This window comes from Dryobates pubescens, chromosome 35 (assembly GCF_014839835.1).
Source record: "Dryobates pubescens isolate bDryPub1 chromosome 35, bDryPub1.pri, whole genome shotgun sequence".
Taxonomy (NCBI): Eukaryota; Metazoa; Chordata; class Aves; order Piciformes; family Picidae; genus Dryobates; species Dryobates pubescens.
Genome location: NC_071646.1, coordinates 477567 through 502621, shown reverse-complemented (window position 1 = coordinate 502621; position 25055 = coordinate 477567). Strand labels below are relative to the sequence as shown.

At 59.2% G+C, this 25055-nt stretch overlaps 1 protein-coding gene across 2 annotated transcripts in view; it reads right to left on the bottom strand.

Annotated features, from left to right (window-relative positions):
- The window catches only part of GRM4 (glutamate metabotropic receptor 4), a 41112-nt gene that overhangs the window by 2994 nt on the left and 13063 nt on the right, over positions 1–25055 (bottom strand). For both annotated transcript variants that reach the window (XM_054176259.1, XM_054176260.1), the window contains exons 3-9: positions 22915–23131; positions 16033–16168; positions 13185–13339; positions 12752–12892; positions 7571–7771; positions 6646–6782; positions 5337–6272 (exon numbers count right to left, since the gene is read on the bottom strand). In XM_054176259.1, the coding sequence (XP_054032234.1) occupies positions 5337–6272; positions 6646–6782; positions 7571–7771; positions 12752–12892; positions 13185–13339; positions 16033–16168; positions 22915–23131 (1923 nt within the window). The remainder of the gene's footprint in view (positions 1–5336; positions 6273–6645; positions 6783–7570; positions 7772–12751; positions 12893–13184; positions 13340–16032; positions 16169–22914; positions 23132–25055) is intronic.

Genomic DNA, 25055 nt, shown 5'->3' with positions numbered 1-25055 from the left:
GACGCTGCCTCTCTGCAGTCAAAACTAATTTCACGCTCACTGTCCAGGACTAACAGTGACAGATGTTTTGCAAAATGAAAGCCCATTAATCTGACTGGAGAATAATCCATTCTCCTATGGAGAGCCTGTGGCAGGCTCCTCACCAGCCAGGGGCACCTGAAACAGGAGGCAATGGGAGGCAACGAGACCCCTTCCATCCGCCCATCCCCCACCCCTCACCTCTGAGCCACACAGGAGGCTGGGCAGGCAGATGCAGCTCTGAGAATCCCTGCTCCAGCAGCAGCCTCATACCAGCAGCAGCCTCACACCAGCAGCAGCCCTGCTCCAGCAGCAGCCTCATACCAGCAGCAGCCCTGCTCCAGCAGCAGCCCTGCTCCAGCAGCAGCCTCACACCAGCAGCAGCCCTGCTCCAGCAGCAGCCTCATACCAGCAGCAGCCTCACACCAGCAGCAGCCCTGCTCCAGCAGCAGCCTCACACCAGCAGCAGCCCTGCTCCAGCAGCAGCCTCACACCAGCAGCAGCCTCACACCAGCAGCAGCCTCACACCAGCAGCAGCCTCACACCAGCAGCAGCCTCACACCAGCAGCAGCCCTGCTCCAGCAGCAGCCCTGCTCCAGCAGCAGCCCTGCTCCAGCAGCAGCCTCACACCAGCAGCAGCCCTGCTCCAGCAGCAGCCTCATACCAGCAGCAGCCTCACACCAGCAGCAGCCCTGCTCCCAGCACCAGGCTCCATCCTCTCCAGCATCCTCTCTTCCACCTCCTAGCTCAAGCTCTGGGTCTCTCTGGGCTGAGCAGGGAGTGGGCTCTGGGTCCTCGGGGGCCTTTCTCCAGCTGTGCTCAGCCCCTGGGGCTGTTTGGAGGCTGTAGGCAGGGGTTTAGGGGGGTTAAGGCAGTTTCTGATCTTTGCCCCTGGCTCAGTCACAGGGGCCCAGGGTTTCTGTGTGGGATTTAGTGCCCTGCAAGGTGGCAGAACCTGGAGCAGCTCTGCACCAGTGGGGGCAGGGGGTCCCCAGCTCCCCACCTGCACACACAACTTGGGGGCTGATTTTCTGGAGTCAAGAAGGCAAGGAGGTGAGTGAGGAGAGAAACTGAGCTCCAAGGCTCCACACACTCCCTGCAGAGAAGATGCACAGAGACAGCTCCACGCCATGAGTGAGAGCTGGTGGGGGACAACAGCTCCTGCCTGGGGCTGTCATCCCTCCCCAGGACCTGCAGCTTCCAGCTGTGACCATGCCAAGAAACACTTCCCTCTCTTCTCCTGCTTCAGACACAAGCACAGAGGCCCAGGAGCACTTCAGCTCAGCCCAGAAGGGGGTGGGGGGTGAGCAAGCAACAAGATTTGCTCTGAGTCAACCCAAAAGTTTGGTTTGTCCCCAGAATAAATCCTGCTGCTGTCACAGGGCTGCTTTGTTTGTTCCCTTCCCTGCAGTCACACGCGGAGCGGATCCAGGCAGTTTTTGGAAATCAAAATGTCATTTCATCAAGGGAAGTCAAAGCAGGGCCCTGTGCCAGCACAGCTCCTCTCTGCCTTTTTTCTCTTGCCTTTTCTCTCTGTGTTTTCACTGAAACTCCCCAGACATTGCTGCAAGTCCAGCACAGCAGGGACCAGGCTCACTGGGAACGAGGGCAGCGCTGGCGTGCCAGCCCCTAGCCCCTGTCCCAGGGACCGGCACAGCTCTGCTCTGCACCACCTTGGCAGGGCTGAGGCTCCCCAGCCCTTCACTTCCCTGTCTCCCACACCTGCCCACCTCCCTGGTCCTCAGCAGATGCCTTTGGAGGAGCCTCACTCTGCAATCCAGCGATTTCCATATTTCCTGCCTCCCACCAGAGGCATTTCAGTGCAGAGGGAGAGAGCAGCTGAGCCTGAGCTCAGGCATCTCCCTGCACGTTCCCCCGGAGTGCCAGGGCCCAGGGCTCCATCTCCCAGCACTGCCAGGGACTCCTCTCCCCCAAGACCTTGAGTGGCACCAGCTCCAGGCTCCCCATGCTCTCCTCCATCCTTTAGCCCTCTTCAAACCCCTGCAGCACTCTTGGGGTCTCACAGGGCCACTGTGGCTACCACAGGGACCCTGGCAATGCATTTGGCAGCAACAGCCTCATTTCTGCAGCCCATGCTGACCTCTGCAGCAGAGCCCTTCACAGCTCAGAGGAGGACTTTCATCCTGGGGTCCAAGCTCAGCCAGCATGGCACAGTTAACCTTCTGCCACATCCAAAGAGTGACCATTTCTCACCCTCTCGGTTCCTACTCTCCTAATTGGTTCCCAGTGCAGGCCCTCACTTGCCCCCTGCTCTGCTAACACTTCCTGCAGAGCCCTTTGAGGAGCCTGCTGCAGCTATCAAAGCAGTCCCAGCTCCTGCTCCGGCAGCACTCCTGCTCCGTGGGCAGGCTCAAAGAGCCTGGAGCGACTCAGGCTGCTGCTGCATCGAGGGACTGCCACAACCTGCAGTGACCCAGCACAAGCCCCCGAGGCCAGCGCCGTGCTCAGCCTTTGTCCCAGGGCTGGATGAGCACATCCTGCTCCAGGGAAGCAGCCCAGGCTCAAGCACAGCCCTGCACAGCTTGTGCTGTCCCACAGCCATTAATTAGCAACATCCTGCCTCTAAATCCATGCCTGGCCCAGCTAGGAGAGATTTGGCACCACTGTGGGTGCTGGGGAAGGGAAAACCTGCTCAGCCCTGCTCCAGTTCTGTTAAACCAACCCTCGACCAGTCCTTCCCATTCCTTCTTCCCCTCACTGAAAGCAAAGGTGATAAACAGAGCCAGACAATGACTCTGCTGCTCAGCTGCTGCCTTATCAGTGCAGGAAATTGTCTCCTTCTTTAGATCCTCTGTTCCTGCTATTTCTGTAATCCTCTGGGATCGGCAGGGATAAGAGGTTCTTTGGAGAGAGGGCTTGGGGGACTTGTTAGAACAATGTGCCAGCTCCATGCCAAGTTGTAGGCACAGAAGAGGAAGTGAAGCAGAGCTGGAGATCTGCCTGCAGCTCCCCTGGCACAGGAGGCAGCCCTGGGGGCAGGCTCAGGTCAGGGCAGAGGTGCTGGGTGGCCTTTGGAGGTGAGGGTTTGCCCCATGGCATCCTCAGGATTCAAGTGAAACTCCAACCATGCTCTGTGGGATGAATATTGCAGTATCTGAAGGGGTCCTCCAGGCAGGCTGGGGAGGGACTGTTCAGAAGGGCCTGTGGGGATAGGCCAAGGGGCAATGGTTTGAAACTGGAGCAGGGCAGGTTTGGGCTGGACATCAGGAGGAACTTCTGCACGGTGAGGGTGGTGAGACCCTGGTCCAGGTTGCCCACTGAGGTGGGAGCTGCCCCATCCCTGGCACCATTGCAGGTCAGGTTGTCTGGGGCTCTGAGCAAGCTGCTCTGGCTGCAGATGTCCCTGCTGACTGCAAGGGGGTTGGAGTGGACAAGCTTGAAAGGTCCCTTCCCAGCCAAAGCAGCCTGGGATCCCACAGCAGCACAGCTGAGCCCAAACACCACAAAGGCTTCCCTGGGACTGCTCAGCAGCCAGCAGCAGGCGTGGAGAAGGAGAGCTGCGTCCAAGGGGAGTTGGGAACATCACTTTCCCTGCCTCTAATCAGCTTGTTAGCAGCCTAATAACAGAGCAGCCCTGCACGTTACAAGCCCCCGAAGTGAGGCAGAGCCTATTGTGGAGCTGCAGTTGACAGCCAGCTCCGGCAGCCCTAAATTATCCTGTGACAAGCTGCAGGGAAGAGGTGAGCAACCTTGCGCATAATCTACAATCATTATCATCTCCATCTTTATTACCACCGTGTGCAGAGCACATTAAGGAGGCTTTAAGGGAGCTTTTGTTTCACAAGCTTTTTTTTTTCAAGAAAAGAGCCCTGCTTTCTTGTCAGTATCTCCCCTGCCAGCTCATCGGTGGGAAGGTGCCAACAGGCCCCAGCCACTCAGCGCCTTCCGTCCTCCTTCGCACTTCCAGCCGCCGCCGGCTGGCCTGGCAGAGACTTTCTGGCGGAGCCAAGGTGCAAGGTGCCTGGGCAGACCTGGCCTCCTTGGGGTTGATGCTGTGAGCAGCTCTCCAAGACACAGCTCGTCCTCTGGGGTCCACGGCAAAAGACCTCTCAGCTCGACTATAGAGTCACAGAACTGTTTCAGCTGGAAGAGCCCTCGGAGGTCATTGAGTCCGACCAACACCACCGTGGCCACTGAACCACGTCCCCAGGCGCCATGGCCACAGGTTTCTTGAGCACCTCCAGGGATGGGGACTCCACCACCTCCCTGTTCCAACCCCTGACCTCCCTTTCAGTGAAGAAATTTTTCCCACCCTGACACAACTTGAGGTCATTTCCTCAACAGAGGTTTCCAGAAGCTGTGAATTCAGCAGCTCAGGGGACATGCCTGGGGGAAATCATCTCAGTTGTGATGGGTCCAGAGGGGGAGTTCAGGCACTGGGTCCAGAGAGGGAGTTCAGGCACTGGGTCCAGAGAGGGAGTTCAGGCACTGGGTCCAGAGAGGGAGTTCAGGCACTGGGTCCAGAGGGGGAGTTCAGGCACTGGGTCCAGAGAGGGAGTTCAGGCACTGGGTCCAGAGAGGGAGTTCAGGCACTGGGTCCAGAGAGGGAGTTCAGGCACTGGGTCCAGAGAGGGAGTTCAGGCACTGGGTCCAGAGAGGGAATTCAGGCACTGGGTCACCCTGGGGATTTCCAGGGAGGTTTATTTGCCAGAGGCAGCAGCAGGCTGGCAGGCACAAGCTGTTTGCTCTGAGCAGCAATGAGCTCCTGTTTGGGCTGGCAGGCAAAGAGGATTTGGGTCCCATTCATGAGATTTTTCTTCTTTGTTCTCACTCCCTCTCACTTAGGCACAGAGCTTCATCCAGCCTGGCCTCACTCCCATGGGTACTGGCACCAGGACCACTGGTAGAGGGCAGCTCCACCTCTCCAGCCTCCATCACTGACTCAGCACTGGGAACAGGAGTCAGCAGGGCAGCACTGGGTCCCCTTTCCATGCAGGAATGGTGCTCATGACACCGAGGACCTGGACCTGCCCTGGGGATCCATCCTCTCCCAGCCTGCAGAGCAGCAGCTTGTGCTGCCCACAGGTCCCTGTCTGGAGAGCAGCAGCCAACAGGGCACTGAAAACTAGAGGGACAGGAAGGGAAGGATGAGGGAAACTGAACACAGGAAGAGGCAAATGGGGCTGGAGGGTCTCTGCTCCCCAGCAGAGCAGGAGGTTTGCAAACCAACTCCTGCCACGGAGCCATCAGGACCACAGGGAAGTCTCCCTCCTCGCTTAGGACTCCTCAGCCTCTCCCAGCCCCTTTCCTGGCAGCCCCCCAGGGCCACCAGCCAGACCTCTCCCTTCCCCCCTTACCTTTTCCGCCGACTGCGAGGTGCCGAAGAAGATGGGGATGAAGGCCAGCCAGACGATGCAGGTGGTGTACATGGTGAAGCCGATGGGCTTGGCCTCGTTGAAGGTCTCGGGCACGCCGCGGGTCTTGATGGCGTAGACAGTGCAGGTGACCATCAGCAGCATGCTGTAGCCCAGCAGGCAGATGAGCGACAGGTCCGAAATGTCGCACTTGAGGACGCCCCTGGCAAAGTGGGGGTTGGTAGTCCGCTGGTCCTCGTAGTCGATGACCGAGTGCGAGGGGTCCACGATGAACCAGATGCAGACGCCCAGGAGCTGCAGGGAGATGAGGCTGAAGGTGATGAGGAGCTGGGAGGCGGGGCTGATGAAGCGGGGGGCGCTCACCGACCGCTTGCCCTGCTCGAAGATGCGGTAGATGCGGTTGGTCTTGGTGAGCAGCGCGGCGTAGCTGATGCTCATGCCCAGCCCCAGGAAGATGCGGCGCAGGGAGCAGGTGCTGAGGTCGGGCTCGGCGATCATCAGGAAGGTGGTGGCGTAGCAGAGGAAGATGCCGGCCAGCAGCACGTAGCTGAGCTCCCGGCCAGAGGCCTTGACGATGGGCGTGTCGTTGTAGCGCACGAAGGTGACCACCACGAAGAGCGTGGCGATGATGCCCACCACGGCGACGAAGACGGGCACCACGGCCCAGGGCGAGCTCCACTCCAGCTTGATGATGGGGATGGGGGTGCAGCTGGTGTGGTTCTCGTTGGGCCGCTCGTTGAAGTGGCAGCGCTTGCAGTGGAACTCGTCCAGCTGGTACTGGTAGCCGTCGCAGCGCTCACAGTGCCAGCAGCAGGGGATGCCCTTCACCAGCTTCTTCCTCTCGCCCGGCTTGCAGGGCAGGCTGCAGATGGAGCTGGGGAGCTGGCTCCCGCCCCCTGGCCACAGCATGCTCTCCACCTGTGGGGTGAGAGGGCACCGGTCCCACTGACGCTGCGGCTGGGACTCCAGGGAGCGTCCCAGGGGCACAGGGGGATGCCCCTGCTCTGCTTGCAGCGGTGTTCCCAGCTCCATCCCGCACCCCATCCATGCCTGAATGCTCCCTGGAAGCATTCAAAGCCAGGCTGGAGGAGGCCTTAAGCAACCTGAGCTAGCAGGAGGTGTCTCTGTCCATGGGACAGTTGGAACCAGATGATCCTTGAGGCCCCTTCCAGCCCAAACCATTCTGTGATCCTCAGTAGCCTCAGTGGGTACAGGAGAGATCTGCAGGACCTTCCCCTGGGCATGGGCCATGCACAGCCACACCACAGCCCCAGCCAGCCCCCAGCCTTACCTTGAGGTGCAGCTGGTCAGTCCATTGCCCAATGACTTTGTACTCAGGGGTGGAGTTCCTGATCTGGTACTGGTAGATGTCGTAGCGCCCTGGCGCGTCCCCGTTCTCGTTGAACGTCACAGGGGTGCCAGCAATGCCTGCGAGAGGAGCAGGGCTCAGCACCCACAGCACCCATGGCACCCACAGCACCACATGTCCTGGGTGGTGGTGTCAAAGGGGCTCTGGGTTGATGTTCCTCCTTACCAGGAGGTTTCTCACTCCTGGGAGTGCCAGGGTGAAGCCAACATAGGCACAGGGTATAGGAAGCAATAGGGGGAAAGAAACCCAAGCCCAGCCCCAGCCTGGTGCAGAGGCTTCATGGTCCTGACCCCTTGGCCAGACACCAAACTCTGTGACCCCAGCTGGATTCCTGCTTCTCTTAAGGGAGGAAAGCTGCTCTGAAGTGAGCTGTGCAGACAAACCCCAGGGAAAGGAGGGGAGGGAAATCAAGCAAGAGAGTGAAATAAATGAAAGAGACAGAAGAGGGTGGAGATAAATAGGAGTAATAAGGAGGACAAGACAGAAAATGTTTATTAAGGAGCTGGAGCAGGCACCAAGATGCATTTCCAGCGGAGAGATGAAGACAAACAGGGACACAGCAGCATGAATCAAGAGGGCCTCTGCCAGCCGTGCTGTGAGGGGGCAGCGGGGAGCAGGCTGGGGCCAGGGCTGCCGCTGGGTGACCCTCCCGAGGCCCCCAGGAGATGTGGAAACTCAGAACCCCTCTTCTGCAGGCCTGCCCCATCTGTGCAGCCAGCATTTGCAGAGCCATGGGTGCCAAATGGGAACAGGAATGAGCTGTGGCTGCTGGCCCAAGGCAGGGGACAGCATGAGGCCCCCAGCCCCGCAGGGGTATCCCTCCCCAGCCCCCCGCGCACGGACAGACCTGAGAAGTTGACGTTGCGAATGTACTTGAGCAGCTCCACACCATCCACGGGGTCCATCCTGGGGCACAGCCCCACCTTGCCAGGGCAGAGGTTCTTGTGCATGTTGTGCAGGGCATGCCCCATGGCATAGACAGCGTCGATGACGAACTGCACCTTGCCCTCCTGCTCGTAGGAGGAGTCCTGCCCGATGCGCTCCCGGTCTGTGGGCACACGAAGCAGGGCTGGGTGCCAGCTCCATGCCACCTCCCTGCTATGCCCACAGGGACACTTCTGCTGCAGCCAAAGCCTTGCACATCAGCCCACTCTGGATTGCAGCAGCTGCAGACTCCAAGCCCACTCCCAGAGCTACAGAGCCGTGGGCCAGCCAGGGCAGCTCATTCCCAGCAGGAAGCTTTGGTGGCCTGGGAATGCCCCAGGAAGGAGCAGAGCTGCACCTCAAGTGCCATCAGGCTTCTCCCAAAACAAGCTCCACACTGCAGTGTCTCAGCACCTCCAAGGCTCAGGGGCTGAGCCTCTCCACCAGCCCAGAGTCCTCCCATTGCCTGTGTGTGCCTTGTCCCAGCAGGGACACCCTGGCTGTCACCACAGCCCTGCCGAGCTCACACCAGGAAGGTTTGGCCTCTGTGGGCAGCCAAGGAACAGGTTCCCTGGGGAAATACCCAACCTCCCTGCGGTGCTGTGCCCCTGAGAGCCCTTGGGATGTCACATGCCAGTGCCAGGGGACATCTCTGTGCTGCCAGGTCTCCATGCCCTGCAGCAGGACACAGGCTGGGCTGTGGGCAATGCCAGACTTCACCCCCACGAGCTGACCTCCTTCACCTTGCCAGGAGCTCCCAGCTCAGTCTCTATGGCCACATTAAGGCACTGCCCAGGCAATGCCCATCACTGGCTGTGTGCCCTCCTTGCTGCCAAAGCCTCCTGCCAGCCTGCTCCCCTCATCACCCCCCTGCCACCCTCCCACCCTGCTGACCCCACAGCCCTGTGCAGTGTCCCAGGCCATCCCCCCGTGCAGGATCCCACAAGGATCTGGTGATTCCCAGCCACAGCTGCCTGCCTCTGCTGTCACAGCCACCCCTGACAGGAGGGCAGTAGTTAATCACTTGGTGAGAGACAGCCCTTAACGAGCACGCTGCTAATTACAGCTAAGAGAGCATCTCCCATGGGGCCAGGCTGCGACGGAGCACCACAGCCTCTGCGGCACCGCCGGGCACCCTGCCAGGCCACAGCTCCTTCAGCAGCAGCCAGAGGCTCCTCAGAGAGCTGGAGGCATGGCCTTCACCCCTGGGGAGCCAGAGGCATCCTAGAAAGCCATCCAAGGGTGTCCAGAATCGATGCTGGCTCCACCGTGCGTGGGGTGAGGATTGATGGTGACTGCAGGGGACCAGGGCACAGCGCGTGTGAGCAAGGGCACAGAGAGGGCACAAGCAAGCTGTGGCTGCTGATCTCCCTGCCTGCTGCAGGAAGGGAGGATGAAGCCAGCAAACCTCTGAGCAGGGACAGCCTCAAGAGCTGCAGAGCAGGAGGTCCCCGTGCTGGGACGGGGAGGGACACTTGACACTGACGAGAGGCTAAAGGGAGCTGGCGATGAGCTGAGCAAGAAGGAAAGATGATCCCAGGAGGTGAATTATAGCCTGGCCTTCAGGGTTATAAAAATGCCTTTGCACTGGGCAGAGATTCCTCCTGTGGAACCTGTCACCTTCTCCTTCCTTCCACATCACTGACAGCAGCCATTCATCGTCCCCTCAGCTGCAGGCCCTTCCCCACAGCCATCTCCCCAGCCACACTCAGCCACTGGCTCGTCAAGATAATTACCCATTAAAAAGAGTCTGATAACTGTCCAGAGATGAGCCTGTGGGGATGTCCCCATTGCACTGCCACCCTCAGCACCATCCTGCTGCCCATGGGACATGCAGGACTCAGGACTCATCTCTTCATAGCAGGCACCTCAGATCCTACCCAGGATTTGAGGAGCAGAGGCTGAGAGCCCTGGGGCTGGGAGCCTGGAGAGGAGCAGCCCCAGAGGGGATCTGAGCAGTGCTCAGCAGGAGCTAAAGGAGCTGTGGGGGCAAGAGGCTGGGGCCAGGCTCTGCTCAGTGGTGCCCAAGGACAGGACAAGGGGCAATGGGCACAAACTGGCACCCAGGAGGTTCCATCTGAACAGGAGGAGAAACTTCTTTGTTGTGAGGCTGCTGAAGCCCTGGAGCAGGCTGCCCAGAGAGGTTGTGGAGTCTCCTCTGGAGAGCTTCCAACCCCCCTGGCCAGTGTGCTCCTGGGCAAGCTGCTGTGGGTGCCCTGCTTTGGCAGGGGGTTGGACTGGGTGAGCTCCAGAGGTCCCTTCCAACCACACCACGCTGAGATTCTGGGATGGAACAGGCTGCAGTGGCTTGGATTTTCCTCCCAAACATCCCTCTGGCCTGCAGCAAGGTGCCCCAGCTCAGAGCAGTGGGAGAAGCTGGCACTAGTGCCAGAGCTGAGCTGTTGCAGAGAAGCTGAGGTCTGCAGGGCTGTCCCCTGGGCACCTTCCCCAGGCCCAGGCTGGAGCACAGAGAGGGCACCACGGAGCGGAAGGCTGAGGCTTGTTCCTGACATGGAGACAACAAACCTGGCCAACCTTACAGGGGATTAGGGCTGCAAACAGGCTGTGACCCTGCTGATTAGAGCAGCAGGGTCAGGCCTGGTGCTGCAGGGCTGCTAATTAATTTCCAAGTGTGTGCTGAGCCTCGCAGGAGGCCCTGGCAGGGCGGTCTGCAGCGCTGGGTGGGAAGGGATTAGCTTCAGTTCCCTTTCGCTGCCCCTCAACAGCACTTATCAAAATCTCCCCCAGAGCTGCTCCAGAGAGCTGGGGTGAAGTCCCCTTGGCATCTCCCAAGATCAGGGGTGCTGGCAGCAGCCCCCAGCACCCATTGCAGTGGCTCTGGGACGGATCTGGGGGGCTGGGACCACCTCCTCCGAGGGATGCTTGCTGCACACATCCCTCTGCAGTGCTCCCCCGAGCTGCCTTCACAGCAAGGCTGGCAGTGCCCTCTGTCCAGGTGATGGATATGCAGGAAGGCTGAGCAGAGGCATTTCTGGGACGTCTCCTCCCACTCAGACCCATCCTAGGTCACCTTTTGTCACCTCAAGTCCCAGGTGAGCAGTGCAAATCCTCCCTTCTTGGCCTGGCTGGGGGAAGCTGTGCTGGAAAACAGCCAATGCCACAAATAAAACCAACCCCACATTGAGAAGAAACTGGAGAGGAGCAAAACAGAGAGGGAAAAGAATCTGAGGAGTCACCAATAAAGAAGAAAAATCCACTGAGAGCTTCCCTGCCCCATCCCTGCCCCAGCTGCTGCTTGCACCCACAGCCTGCTCAGGCAGAGGTGAGTGCAGAGGAATCCACAGCCCTGCTTCAAAGCAGTTTCCATCCAGCCCTGCTTAACCAAGGCTGTTAATTAGCTCTCCCATAAAAGGAGGAGCCCACAGGGTCTGGGAGCATCCTGCAGGCCCCATGCAGGTGGCAGAGGGGAGCTTGCCCCCCAGGCCACACCTGCAGCCTGGCACACCTGGTGCTGCCAGCACCTCCCCACTTGCATCCACACCTGTGGGAACTGCCAAGGAGGCAGAGACTGGCAGGATCCTGCCCAGCCTGGCCAGGCACAAGCAGCAGCTGGCACCCTGCAGGCAGCTGCCCAGCCCAGGAGGGTCAGGAAACAGCCTGGAGGAGGAAGCTGGGCAGTGGGGAAAGAACCTGAGGAGATCCTACTGCAAAAGCTGCTGGCAGATGGGTCCTGGACACACCTTGGTGCCCATTCCAGCCCTCACCTCCCTCCCAACTCTCCCATCCATGAAGAGGAGCCATGAGCTGTCCTCCCCATGGCAGGATCCTTCCCTTTGGTTTCTGGGATGCAAAAGCAGGGCAGAGGCAGCACTCCCCTGGGCATGTGGGGCTCTACCCAGACCTGAAGCTGAGGGAGAGTCAGCACAGTGCCCTGAGGAAAACAGCCCCAAAGAGGACATTTGGGTGAGGAGCACCTGGAGCTGCACAGGCAGCTGGATCTGCTCCATGGTGCCTGCCTCCCCCTCTCCCTTCAGCTGCCAAGCAGACCTCCAGCAGGTAATTTATTTGCTGACAAACTGAGATAATCTAAAGACAGTTCTAAGGACATTTGCCATCTCCTGGTTTCAGCTGCCTCAACTAATACCTTGGCCCTGAAATATTGCTGGTGTAAATGCTACATGCTGATGGAGATGGAGAGATCAGCAGCTGGCAGGACCTGCTCCTGCACTTCCTGCTGCTGGGGATTTCTTGATGCCATGGGGAAAGATGAGGAGCTCTCAGCTGCCCAAGGCCATGGGGAGCTGGGGAGGGATTTTGACCAGGGCTTGTGGTGACAGGATGAGAGGGAATGGATTGAAGCTTGAGGAGGACAAATTGAGGCTGGAGATGAGGAAGAAATTCTTTAGAGGGTGGTGAGACTCTGGCACAGGCTGCCCAGGGAGGCTGTGGCTGCCTCCTCCCTGGAGGTGTTCAAGGCCAGGCTGGATGAGGCCTTGAGCAACCTGGGCTGGTGGGAGGTGTCCCTGCCTATGACTGGGGGCTGGAGCTGGATGATCTCTGAGGTCCCTTCCAAACCATTCTGTGAATCTCTGAACTAGGGAATGCCTACAGGGGAGAGGATGTGGAAGCATCATCATCATCATCATCATCATCATCATCATCATCCTCCTCACTGGGGAAAAAATAAAAGCTCAAAGCCTTCCAAAAAAACCCTTAGAAACTTCCCAGGCTCTTCCTGGTCCATCCAGCCTCTGGCACAGCACAGCTTCCACAGCCACCCCTCCCAAGTGCCCCCACGGGTGAGCAGCTCTGCAGCACCCACGCTCCTCACGCTGCACACGTGCCAGCACCTCCCCAGCCTTCCCCACATTCCCACTTGGCCTTTTGCTTAGGCCAGAAAAGCTCCACTCAGAGCCAAGCCCTCCCCACACGGAGCATTAATTGCCACACAGCAGCCTGGAGCTGGGCTGGCAGCTGCAGGGCAGCTGGGACGTGGCTGAGCTGAGAGCTCACAAGGGGCAAGGCAAGGGAGCTGCGTGCCCAGGAGGCTCTGCCTGCCCCCAGCACCCCACAGCCCTTACTGGTGCACTTCTTGATGCTGCTGCCCTTCCTCTGCCTGCCCCCAGCACCCCGCAGCCCTTACTGGTGCACTTCTTGATGCTGCTGCCCTTCTTCAGTGCGTGCCGGCTCAGCTTGCAGTGGAAGTTCTCCTCCCAGAACTCAGCGAACCAAATGTTCCTGCGGTTGTTGTCCAGGGTCCTGCTGGAGAAGTAGCGATCGAAGCCTGCCCGGGAAGAGGAGGCAAAAGGGTTAAGTCGCTGGGGCGGCAGCAAGGTGCTTAGCACAGCCCCACACTCGCCAGGCAGAGGGGGAGGGGGGCTGTGGGCGCTGGGGTCTGGGGGCAGTGAGTCTGTGTCCAAGCTGCCCCCCGGGCAAAGCTGCAGGCTGAAGAAACCACCCAGGGAAAACTCGCTGCAGAGCACAGAGCCTGCCACAGCCAGACCCCTGTGCTTAAGGGGCTGCCTTCAGGGGGAGAACAGCCAACCCCGGGGGCCGCTGAGGGGACAGCTCCCTACCTCTGACAGAGACTCGCTTGGGCAGGATGGTGACAGAGCCCTCGGCCACCTCCTCCAGGTGCAGGACGGGGGAGATTTTGGAGCCCCAGCTGTCAGAGCCCATCCAGATGAAGTGTCCTGTCTGGTTTGCCCTCTTGGCCGCCTCCAGCACCCTCCTGTGGAGAGAAGAGCAGGGACTGGCACTCGCTGGCACCGTGGGGCTGGGGCACTGGCTTCACATCCAGCCCCACGGCAGCAGGGACGCTCAGGGCTCTCTGCTTCTCCTGCTCCAGGCACTCAGCTGGCAGCAGGCACGACCCAGTTCACACAGAGTGCAGAATGAGAGAGGCTGGAAGGTCCTCTGGAGACCTCTTGAGATCATCCAGTCCAGCCCCCTGCCAGAGCAGGGTCAGCTACAGCAGGGTCACAGCCATACACAAGAGCAACCCCTGCTGCTCAGCTTCCACACCCTCCTCCCTGCCCAGCCTGGTTCTCCCACCTCATTTGCATATTTGCTGACTGTTAATTGAATTTCCCCCTTAATTACCCAACATTAGTTAAGACAAAAATCAGGTTATGCCACAGCAGGCATGAAAAGCAGCAGCAGCACTGCAGAGCATGCTCACAGCCCCACTCTGCACTGCAAGCCATGGGAGAGAGCCTGCCAGTGCCCCCAGTGCTGCCAGTGCCCCCAGTGCCCAGGCAAGAGGCGAACTGGGCTCTGCTGGGCAGGAGAGCAGCAGTGGGGAGCAGGAGAGCAGCAGTGGGGAGCAGGAGAGCAGCAGTGGGGAGCAGGAGAGCAGCAGTGGGGAGCAGGAGAGCAGCAGTGGGGAGCAGGAGAGCAGCAGTGGGGAGCAGGAGATGCCATTCGCCCTGCTGGGCAGACACTCAGCCACGCACTGGCACACTCCAGCACCAGCCAGCTCAGAAAATCTCCGTAGGTGGAAGGGAGCATTCCTGGCTCCTGGCTCCAAGCCTCCAGGCTCTCTCTTTTCCCAGGGCTCATCGTTCCCCGGGGAGCTTGCGTGGGTCCCACGGGAGCAGAGCCCAGGGCGGCTCCGTCTCGGCTCCCAGCACAGTGAGCAGGCTGTGAGTCACCCCCAGCGTCAGCAGCTGAGCATTCCAAGCCCAGATGGTGTCTGAAACATGGAAGCAACCCTGTGGAAATCGAGCAGCAAGTGGAGCCAAGACAGGAGGAGGCAGGATCTGAGCACTCACAGCACCTCCAGCTGCCCCTGGTCCTCAGCAGGGCAGGATGGCCCCAGGGCAGATCAAGGATGATCCTGTGTCTGATGCTTAGAAACATGGAATGGGGTTGGGAAAGCCCTCTGAGAGCATCCAGTCCAGCCAGCAACCCAGCTCCACCATGGCCACCAAACCACAGCCACAGGTTTCTGGAATACCTGCAGGGATGGGGACTCCACCACCTCCCTGGGCAGCCTCTGCCAGTGCCTGACCACTCTGGCATTTTCCCTCATCTCCAGCCTAAGCCTGCCCTGGTGCAGGTTCAGGCCATGTCCTCTCATTCTATCACCTGTTAGTAGGCAGCAGAGCCCAACCCCCCCTCACTGCATCCTGCTTCCAGGGAGCTGTGCAGAGCCATGAGCTCTTCCCTCAGCCTCCTCTCCAGATTTCTCCCAGCTGCCTCTTGACCTGAGCCAGGCATAAATTCAAGCCACAGCCATCCCTGGAGCATCCAACCCAGCAGCGCTGCCCTGCACCTTCTGGGAGTGGCAGCACCTCCCCTGCCAGGCTCCACAGCCCAGACTGGCACAAGGGTGGGGTCCATGGCAGTCTCCATGGCCAGGCTGACCCCAGGTTTCCCAGCACAAGGTGTGCAGAGCAGTGCCCACAGGGTGGGATCCCGTTTGGGTGGTTACAAGCCCCAGCTGCTGGGCTTTGCCATTTACACAGCCAGCTACAGCCCCCAGCCCCCTCCAAACAGCAGGTTTGCAAACGTTTCTGTTAAGGAAGGGAAGAAGGAACTGGGAGGGGCTGCACATCTGATGTGAACTGGTTTGAACTCACAGTTTGCCCACACTGGCATCGTGTTTGCTGATTAATTAATTGGTTAGCTCCTCAGGAATCAGGGGGAGTGCCACACGAATCCTTCTGCTCTGTAAACAAGGAGAGCTGCAAGATGTCGCTGTGCCTGCAGAGCAGCTCAGCACCTCCAAGCAGGGCTCTGTCCCCAGGCGAGGTGGCAAGGAGAGGGTCCCCATATGGTCCCCCTGCATCTGATCCTCTTCCACCCTGCAGGCTGAGGCTGCAGAGCAAAGCAGAACCAGCACCTGGGGCCTTCCATGGCTGGTGCTCAGTGAGTCAAAGAATGCCAGGCAGGAAGGGACTCCAAGGCTCCTCTGCTCCAACCTTTCAAGGGGATGGTGGAGTTGGCCCAGCAGCCTGCCAGGCTGAGCCTGAAAGCTGTGCAGTGCAGGAGAATCCACTGCTTCCCCTGGGAGATGATCCCAGTCCCCAGCTGCTCTCAGGGTGACAAATGTTCTTCTCAAGTCCAGCTGACATCTCCCCAGGGTTACCTTGTCCCCAGCACCCTCTGTCTCCTCCACAGGACTGTCCCTATTGCAGACACGGCCACACCACAACTCCCTGCTACAGATGTGCCCAGGCCACGCTGCAGGCTGCAGCCTCTCCTCCGTGCAGCCACCTCTGGGCCGTGTCCAAGGCCCCTGCACAGCAGGCTGCAGGCACAGCCACGCCGAGGGCAGCCTGCCTCCCGTGGCCGTGCCTAGCTCCTGCCGTCGGCACCCCACACCCCTGGCCCCAGCCCCAGCAGACACAGAGCGTGCCCTGGGCACGGTGTGGGTGCCCTGAGGCGCACTTCCCCGTGCCAGCCAGCCCAGCCCCACACCTGATGTCGTCCTCGTTGGCGAAGATGATGACGGCGCGCGCGTGGGACGTCTCCAGCAGCCGCCGGATGATCTTGTCGAACTCTCCCGCCTTGGGCTCCCGAGGGATCTTGACAGACTGGGCCACACACACCCCCCCTGCAACACAACCACAGGGCACTGAGCCTGGGAAAGGCCTCCAAGGCCACAGAGCCCAGCCATGGTCAAACGCCGGAGGAAAGAGCTGGGGAGAAGAGAAGATGCAAGGAGTGAGAGGAGCAGCGGGAACAGCCTCAGGCTGTGCCAAGGGAGGCTCGGGTTGGCTATGAGGAACAACTTCTTCCCAGCACTGTCCCAGGCTGCCCAGGGAGGTGGTGGAGTTCCCATCCCTGGAGGATGTGGTGCTGAGGGACGTGGTGTAGTGGCAGTGGTGTGGTTGTGAGCTCAGGGTGAGCAGCTGGAATTGGTGTCTCAAAGGTCTCTTCCAACCTCAACAGCTCCATGAGTCTGGGGTAGGCAGTAGCCATGACATGAGCCCTTGGCCCTCAAGACAGCAGCCTGGCCCTGCAAAGGGTTCTCTCCCCTTCCCTGTGGCACCAGCTGAGCTCCCAGCCTGGTTTTCCACGGGGTGGCTGCAGAAGCAGCTAATTAAAATTAAAAGAGATGAGGGGGAGCTGGCAGCTGGAAGAGTCCCCACACAGGGCTGCTGGGCAGAGCCCTCCTGCTCCTGGCTTTCTGCAGATGCCAATAAAAGGAGAGATGGGAGAGAAAATTAAACATTGTGGGACCTTCTGCCTGTAATTGATGGTCTCAATTTGCATAGTAAATGACACGGTTGATACCTCTCCTGCCACTAAAAGATCCCCACTTAAGCAAAGGTCAAAGTAATTAGCACAGGGTGGCAGGGAGAGATTTCCCCATTTAGTGCCCTGGAGGAGAGCAGGAGGAGGATGGGATGGGGACAGGCACCAAGGCAGAGCTCTCCAGGACAAGGGAGTCCTCTCTCTCCCCCAGAGCTGGAGGAAAAATACCTGCCCTAGGTGGTCCTGCTCTGGCAGGGGTGTTGGACCTTCCAACCCCCACCCTGTGATTCTAAAATTGAGGTAACTTGGCCCCTTGCAGCCAAAGGACTGAGTGGGGGGAGGGAGCTGATGGGTGCAGAGCAAGGGAGGTGGTAGGGACAGGGTAACTGCATCCCCCCAGCTGATACCCACAGCCTGGGGGATCATCACCCACCCTGGCCCCACACAGCCCAGCCATAGAGAGAGGTTTTCAGCTTCTCTTCCTCCTGTAATCAGAAACGAGGCCAAGTTGCTGTTTGCATCCCATCTGGGGAGCCAGATGGATGGAGAGGAGGAAGTTGGATAAACAGACTCCAGGACAGACAGATCAGCCAGGCAAGACAGGCAGCAGCAGGCAGTGCCAGCAGGACGGGCATGTCCCTGCCCGGGGGGCACTCAGCCCTGGTGACCACCGAGCCCCCAGCCAGGCCAGGGTGGCACCGACTGTGCCACCAGAGACACAGCTCTGGCTAAGGAGCTGCTGCAGCTTACTTAGTTTCCATGGCAGTCAGAGGAGAAAGCCCAAGCAAAGCAGCAGTTTGCAAACACGGGAGCCTGACTTGTAGCCCAGAGGCCAATGGTTTCCTGGGGTGCCTGAAGCGTGGGCAGCAGGTGGAGGGAGGCTCTCCTGCCCACCCTCTGCTCTGCTCTAGTGAGATCACATCTGGAGTATGAGTCCAGCTCTGGGCTTCCCAGTTCAAGAGAGACAGGAAACTGCTGGAGAGAGTCCAGGGGAGGCTGGAAAGACGCTGAGGGGCCTGGAGCAGCTCTGGGAGGAGCAAAGGCTGAGAGCAAGGGGCGCTGGCCACAAACTGGAAGCCAGGAGGTTCCATCTGAACAGGAGGAGAAACAACTTTGCTGTGAGGGTGCTGGAGGCCTGCAGCAGGCTGCCCAGAGAGGTTGTGGAGTCTCCTGCTCTGGAGAGCTTCCAAATCCCCCTGGACATTGTTTGATTCCCCTGGCAGAAGCTTTGAGCACCACCTGTGGATCCTGTGGCACTTGCAAGGGCAGCAAATTGTCCTTGGGTGAACTTGTGCTCATGGGAGCCAGGGAGCCAGAGGCCATGGGCTCATAAATAAATAAGAAAAGAAACTAAATCAATGACAGCTCTGAAACGGCCACATTACTGCTGCTCAGCAGCTCCCTGAATCAAACTAACGAGGAATGTAACAAAAAAGGGATGTGGGCAATTAGGCCTTAACGAGGATCTGATTAACATAGTGGCTGGAGAGTGCAGAGCACATGGGGGCAACGTGGCCGGGCCAGTGGGAGGTGCAGGAGGGGAGGAGGACCCAAAGCACTCTTTGATGATGAAGCAAAAAGGAGGTGGTGGGGTCAGGGAGTGGGCAGAGCTGGGGCAGCCCCACTGCCCTCCACAACCTTGGCACCTCATCAGCAAGCCTCACGCTCCTGGTCGTGTCCATCCCACCAGCATCTCCCCCTGCCTGGCGGGATCGCAGCATCCCTGCAGCTCCACCGGCACTCGCCAAGGCCCTCTGGGGCTCTCCTCATTACGGGGGGGTTAACTCGTGTTGTCAAACACAGGTCAGGGTTTAATCTCCCCCATTATGGGCTCGGTGGGAGCGCAGCCGCTCCGGGAAGAGCGGTGCTGAAGTGGCCTCTTGATTGCAGGTGGATAATCAGCTCTTGCTGTCGCTAACTGCACCATCAATCAAGGAACACTCTGCTGGGGCTCCCCGCGGAGCTGGCTGCCAAGTGCTGGGTGAGCGCAGGCTGGGAACCCTGCCGGCAACAGCCACATGCGTGTCCCCCGCCCCACATCATCATGTGCTCCCCAGGCAGCTCTGGGCACCCCGAGGAGATGCAGGCTCTGCACAGCCCAGCACTGGGGGCCTTCTGCAAGCAGCAGCTGCACAGCTGCCCTGCATGCTCCTGGCCTCTCCTTCCTGACCCCAGCCGTTTAAATGAGATTCCTGAGCCCGGAGTCTTAATTGGCAAGCAGCAGGCGTCTCCCCTGCCCCGGGATTCATTATTCATGTCACTTCAAAGCCTCCAGGAACCAACTCATTAAAGGAGAAGTCATTAGGGACATGGCTCTGTGCCCTCGCGCAGGCAAAGCTCCTGAGCCATCCTGAAGCTGGCACACTTTGACCATGGAGCACAGCATGCCCTGGGAGGTGGTGAAATCTCCACCTGTGGAGACCATCCTCCCGGACACCATCCTGTACAAGCTGCTCTAGGTGACCCTGGCACCAGACCCCCCTGGCTCTGGCATGGGAGCTGGACTGGATGGTCTCCAGAGGTCCCTTCCAACCCTCCCCATGCTGGGATTCTGTGCCACACTGCCTTGCACCGTGGTGCCAAATGGAAATGCAGCTGACCCCAACGATCTTTGCAGGATGCTTTGGGGAAGCACTTAAGCCACATCAAAACAGCCAAAGAGAGCTCACCCCTGGCAGACTCATCTCTGTAGTGGCAGCACCCAAAAAGCCATCACATGAGTCCACAAGGACCATGCAGCCACCAGTGCAGCCAACAGCATCACTGCCAGGGGCCAACAGCATCACTGCCAGGGTAATTGCAGTGTAGAAGATATGATGACCCAGCCAGGTCCCTTTGTCTCAGTAGCCCAGGGCCAGCCCCAGCTGCAAGGGAAAGCTGTCCCCAGGGCGAGGGGGTCAGCCTGTGCCCTGAGCAGAGCCTCTCCACTGTGCCAGCCAAGGCTTTCATGCCAGGCTTTGCTAAAAATTGAAAGTGAAGGTCAAGCTGATAATGCATCAGAAAGCAAACAGCTTGAATGCTAACTGCTAAGCACAGCAATGAGCATTATTGCCTGATGGAAATAAAACCTGACTCTGAAGGCTCAGGCTCAGCATGAAAAATGAAGCTGCTGGGGAGAAGAGCAAGGAGATGCTCCCCTGATCCTGGCTGAGAACCCCCCAGGCAGAGCCAGCAGGACAGGGCTTGGATCCTCCCTGCAGTGCAAATACCACCCCCGGGGGTAAGCTCCACTGACTGACAGTGCTGGAGAGCCCTCAGCAGAGGCTGGATCCTCAGCCAGCCAGCAGCTCTTTTACACCACTTGGAGAGGCTGGAGGCACCTTGCAGCAGCAATGGAGCCTTTACACTGCTGGAGAGGTGCAGTTCAGAGGCAGATGCAGGCAGGCTATGGAAGAGGGGATGGATCCTTCACCTGCTCCCAGTGGAGGCACGAGGATGGGCCCAGACTCTCCTCAGTGGTGCCCAGTGCCAGGACAAGAAGCAATGGGCACAAACTGGAACCCAGGAGGTTCCATCTGAACAGGAGGAGAAACTTCTTTGGTGTGAGCCCTGGAGCAGGCTGCCCAGAGAGGTTGTGGAGTCTCCTCTGGAGAGCTTCCAGCCCCCCCTGGCCATTGTGCTCCTGGGCAAGCTGCTGTGGGTGCCCTGCTGGAGCAGGGGCTTGGACTGGGTGAGCTCCAGAGGTCCCTTCCAGCCCTCACTGTCAAGATGGTTTTGGAAGCCGCTCAGGGCTCACCTAGACACCCAAGGAAGCGCTGCTGCCCCAGGTGCCAGGCTGGGGCTGGCACAGAAGGGCTCTGGCACACCAAGACCTCGCTGCAGCCTGCGCAGGGAAGCAGCATCGCCACCGACACCGCCGGGGCCGCGCCGCCGCCGCCGCTCCAGCGCAATTAGAGCCCAACGCTGCTTTTTGATCAGTAAATTATCACTAATGCAGATAATGGCTGGGTGATGTGGATACACAAATTACAGGACTGCCTCAGCCCCGGATTCCTGCGCCTGCAGGGCGGCTCCGTGGCGCTCGTTTACTCTGCAATTACTCTGTCAGTCGTTAACCATCTGCTCGGAGCAGCCCGCGGGACCCGCAGGTATCTCGGAGAAGTGCTCCTGCTGCGGTGGGACCTCCAGTCGCGACAATTGCTCCTCATGGTGCTTGATGGTGCTCGTTCTGTACATCTTAGGATCGCTGGGCAGCACTGACGAGAGCCTGGCCCCAGCCTCTTGCCCCTCACCCTTTATCTCTTGCCGAGCATTGCTCAGCTCCCCTCTGGGGCTGCTCTTCTTCAGGCTCTCAGCCCCAGGGCTCTCAGATTCACAGAGCTGCTCCAGGTCCCTCGGCATCCTCAGAGCCTTCCCTGGACTCTCTCCAGCAGTTCCCTGTCCCAGAACTCCAGATGTGGCCTGGCTAGGGCAGAGTAGAGGGGGAGGAGAACCTCCCTTGACCTGCTGGCCACACTCTTCTTGATGCACCCCAGGACACCATTGGCCTCTGGGCTACAAGGACACTCTGCTGGCCCACCCTACGGGACAGCCTCACCAGCTCCTCTAGACCTGCTGGGCACCTCACAACCTCACAAGCACTTTCCCATCTGCAGCAGCTCACCATCACAGCCAGCCATGTGCAGACAGACACCAGCCCAGCTCAGCGCCCACCCAGCACCGGGCACACAGGCAGCACACCCTGTGCCCGGCACTGCGCCCGCCCGCTCCGCAGCATCCCCACATGCTGCTGCTGGCAAAACCACAGCCCCATGAAAACATTTCTGCTTTTCAAGCTCAGATCCTGAAGAGCAGCCTGCAGGTTGAATCCCAGATGGGTTTCTGTGCATATTAAAAGCGCAGCCGGTGCCCGCTGCCAGGGCGCGCCAGGCGGAATCACTGCTGCTCCTATTTATAGGCCTTTGATTAGGAGCTCAGCACCCAGAAGGTTTTATTCCCTTTATCCTGTTATGAGGCCATCACACAGCGTGACCAGCTCCAGACAGGCTGCTGCCCCCTGCCTCTGCCAGGACTCGCTGTGCCACTCAGGCACTGCCAAGCCAGGAACAGGCAGCAGCCTGAGCACTGCGGGCTTGCGACTGCCTCACCCCTCAGGCCCTGCCTCACTCTGGGCATGAAGCAATGCCAGAGGCAGGAGGGACCCCAGTGCTGTGCCAGTGCCTCCATGGGGTCTTGAGGCGGCTTTGAGCTCATAGAATTGTAGACAGTTTGGGCTGGAAAGGACCTCAAAGATCAACCAGCTCCAAGCCCCTGCCCCAGGCAGGGACCTCCTGGCTGCAGCCCAGGACGCGGTTTGCTCTTTGCTAACGCCACCAGCTCATGATAATGTCAACACCCACACCAGCAGCCCCCGGGGGGCCTCTCCACCCCACAGCCACTCCCGGGATTGATGCTCGACCCCCCGCGGGTCCCCGCGGGTCCCCGCGGGCCCCCCGGCTGCCGCGGCGGCTGCTAATCCGCCCCGAGCACAGCGCTGCTCCTGTCAGCAGAACGCTTCCTGCCTCCAGACAAATCCTCCCAAAGAGTTCTGCTGAGCAGGGACTTTCTGCCTGTCCAAAGCCTGCAGACAAGTTACAGCACCTGCCTCCAGGGATAATTCCGCCAGAGCTGGGCGAGGAGCACGCTGCTGCCAGGGTTATTTTCTGTTAAATCCTGGCAGTATTTGTAAAAGTCTTTTCCTCTGGAACGAGCCCAGCCCCGTGGCTCAGCTCGGCAGGGAGGGGTTAGACCAGCCCAGAGGATCTGGAGCCTCCTGGAAAGTACAGAATGGGATCTGGAGGTGCTTCCCAAATGGAGCCAGCAGCAATAATCAGCCTGCCCTGTGGAGCAGAGGCAGCTCGGGATCACTGCTCCTGATCCTTGCTGCAGAGCTTGGATCCTTCCTGGCCATGACCCTGTCCTCACAGTCAGCAGAGCAGCTCCAAGGTTTACATCACCATGGGACTGTCCCCCAGATCCTGCCACCCCCCCTGCTCATGCACTGCAGCCACATCCCAGCTCAGGCCAGGAAGCCCAAGGAAATGCATCCAGCTCTCCATTCCCATCCTTCACCTTCTCTCCTCCAGCCCCAGCTGTCCCAAAGCCCTTGAGAAACCTACTCACCATCCTCCCTGGACTTCTGGATGAAGGCCTCCACACCACTTTCCCCATAGCTGCCCTCAGAGGCCAAGGTGGAGACATAATTCCACTTGAGGGCTTTGACAATGTCCACCATGGCCTGGGCCTGGTAGGTGTCCGAGGGGACCACGCGGGAGAAGAAGTCGTAGCGGCTGTTGTCGCTCAGGTCCGGCGCAGTGGAGGCATAGCTGATCTGGGGGATCTGGAGAAACACAAAGCATCAGGGGAAAGCAGGGAGCTCCACACCACTGTGCTGCCCTCACCCTGCCCCTGCTCCCAAAGTCCTGGTCAGGAGGAGAGGGAGGTGAAAATCAGGGCAGGTCACAGGATGCGCCACAGGACCCAAGCTTGGGATGCAGCCAGAATGGGAGAGGCAAACAGAAAACCTTTCTCCTACCCTGGACAGCACCACCGAGGGCTCCCCTTGGCTTTCTGCCCCAGGGAGGACAGATCTGAGCCCATCCCAGCAGGTGCTGTCCACCCAAGCCCTAAATAAGCTCTCTGCATTAAATCCGAGCTGCTGCACTCCCTGGGGAGGATTTAGCAGCCGAGGACGGTGCGAAGCTCAACACTCACACAGCACTTTACACCTCCAAACTCACCACAGATGTTAATTTATCTTAAAGATGGAAAAGGAATATTAAATTATCAAGCCCAGGTTCTCCCCACCAGCCTGCAGCTGAATTCCCACCAGCCTCATCCATCACCCCTCAGCCCCCACCGAGCAGGACTGGTGCTGGGTGCAGCCTGGCACCATAGCCCGGCTATGGGACAGCCTCACTGTGGTGCCAGCACTGCCTGGAGCCAGCAGAGCCCAGAGAAGGGTCTGACCACCAGCTGCCCTCTCACCTTCCTTCAGATGCCAGGACAGAGCAAACAGAGGAAGAATCCCAGAAGCCCATCATGGGGAGGGTTGGAAGGGACCTCTGGAGCTCATCCAGTCCAACCCCCTGCCAAAGCAGGACACCCACAGCAGCTTGCCCAGGAACACAATAGCCAGAGGGGGTTGGAAGCTCTCCAGAGAAGAGAAATCCACAACCTCTCTGGGCCTGAAGTTGTGCCAGGGGAGGCTGAGGTTGGCTGTTGGAAAAAAATCCTTTCCTGCAAGAGTGGTCAGGGACTGGCCCAGGCTGCCCAGGGAGGTGCTGGAGTCACCATCCCTGAAGGTGATCACAAAACCTGTGGCCATGGCACCTGGGGACACGGTTTGGTGGCCATGGTGGTGCTGGGTCAGTGACTGGGCTGGGTGACCTTGCAGGTCTGATCCATCCACAACAATTCTCTGATTCTCTTCTAGCATTCTGTGGTCTTGCTTGGAGCTCAGCATCTGCAGGATGGGAACTTTCACTGTCCCACAGACCCTCCCAGGTCTCCCATCCCTTCCCACTCACCCCCTCCTCCTCTGCTCCCCCTCCCAGGCTGCATCTCACAGTTTTTCCTTTGTTTCTCTGTTATTTTCCCCTTTCCCACTCCCAGCTCCCTCTCTCTCTCCATTAAATGTGATACTGGTGTTATAAACCCACGACTCCACCTGAATGCTAAAAGGCTCCTGGAGAGGAGCAGCCACCCTTCTGCCTACCTGAAAACAGGAGATGAAAAAAGGGAGAGATGGAAGAAGAGTGGGAGAGGGAAGGGAAGGAATCTTTATCAAGGCACAAATAGGATTACTCTCTGTGACAATCTGCTTTGTGCTCCTTTCCAAGGGGCTGTGATCTGCTCCTTGGGTAGCTGTGACCAGGAGCTGCTACACCAAGACTCGATTAAAATTCTGCTCAGCAGGCGAGGTGCTCGCCTGGCAATCACTCATCCTGGGGAGGAGCAGGGGGGGCTGCTCCACGCCTGCTCTCCTTCTGTCCTCCCTGCTTTGCCTGGCCAAAGGATGGGCATGGGGGCTCGGGCGGGAGGCCCTGCGTGCACTGTGCCCAGGTGATGAGGGCAAGCAGGCAGGGAAGGAGCAGTGCCCACCAAAGGAGGGGCTGGGGACAAGGATGCAACCCTGCCCTTCGTGGGATCATAGAACTGATTCTGTCAGAAGAGACCTTTAGGGTCATGGACTGCCAGGGCACCGCTGAACCATGGCCCTCAGCACCACATCTCCAGGGCTTTGGAACCTCTTCAGGGATGGA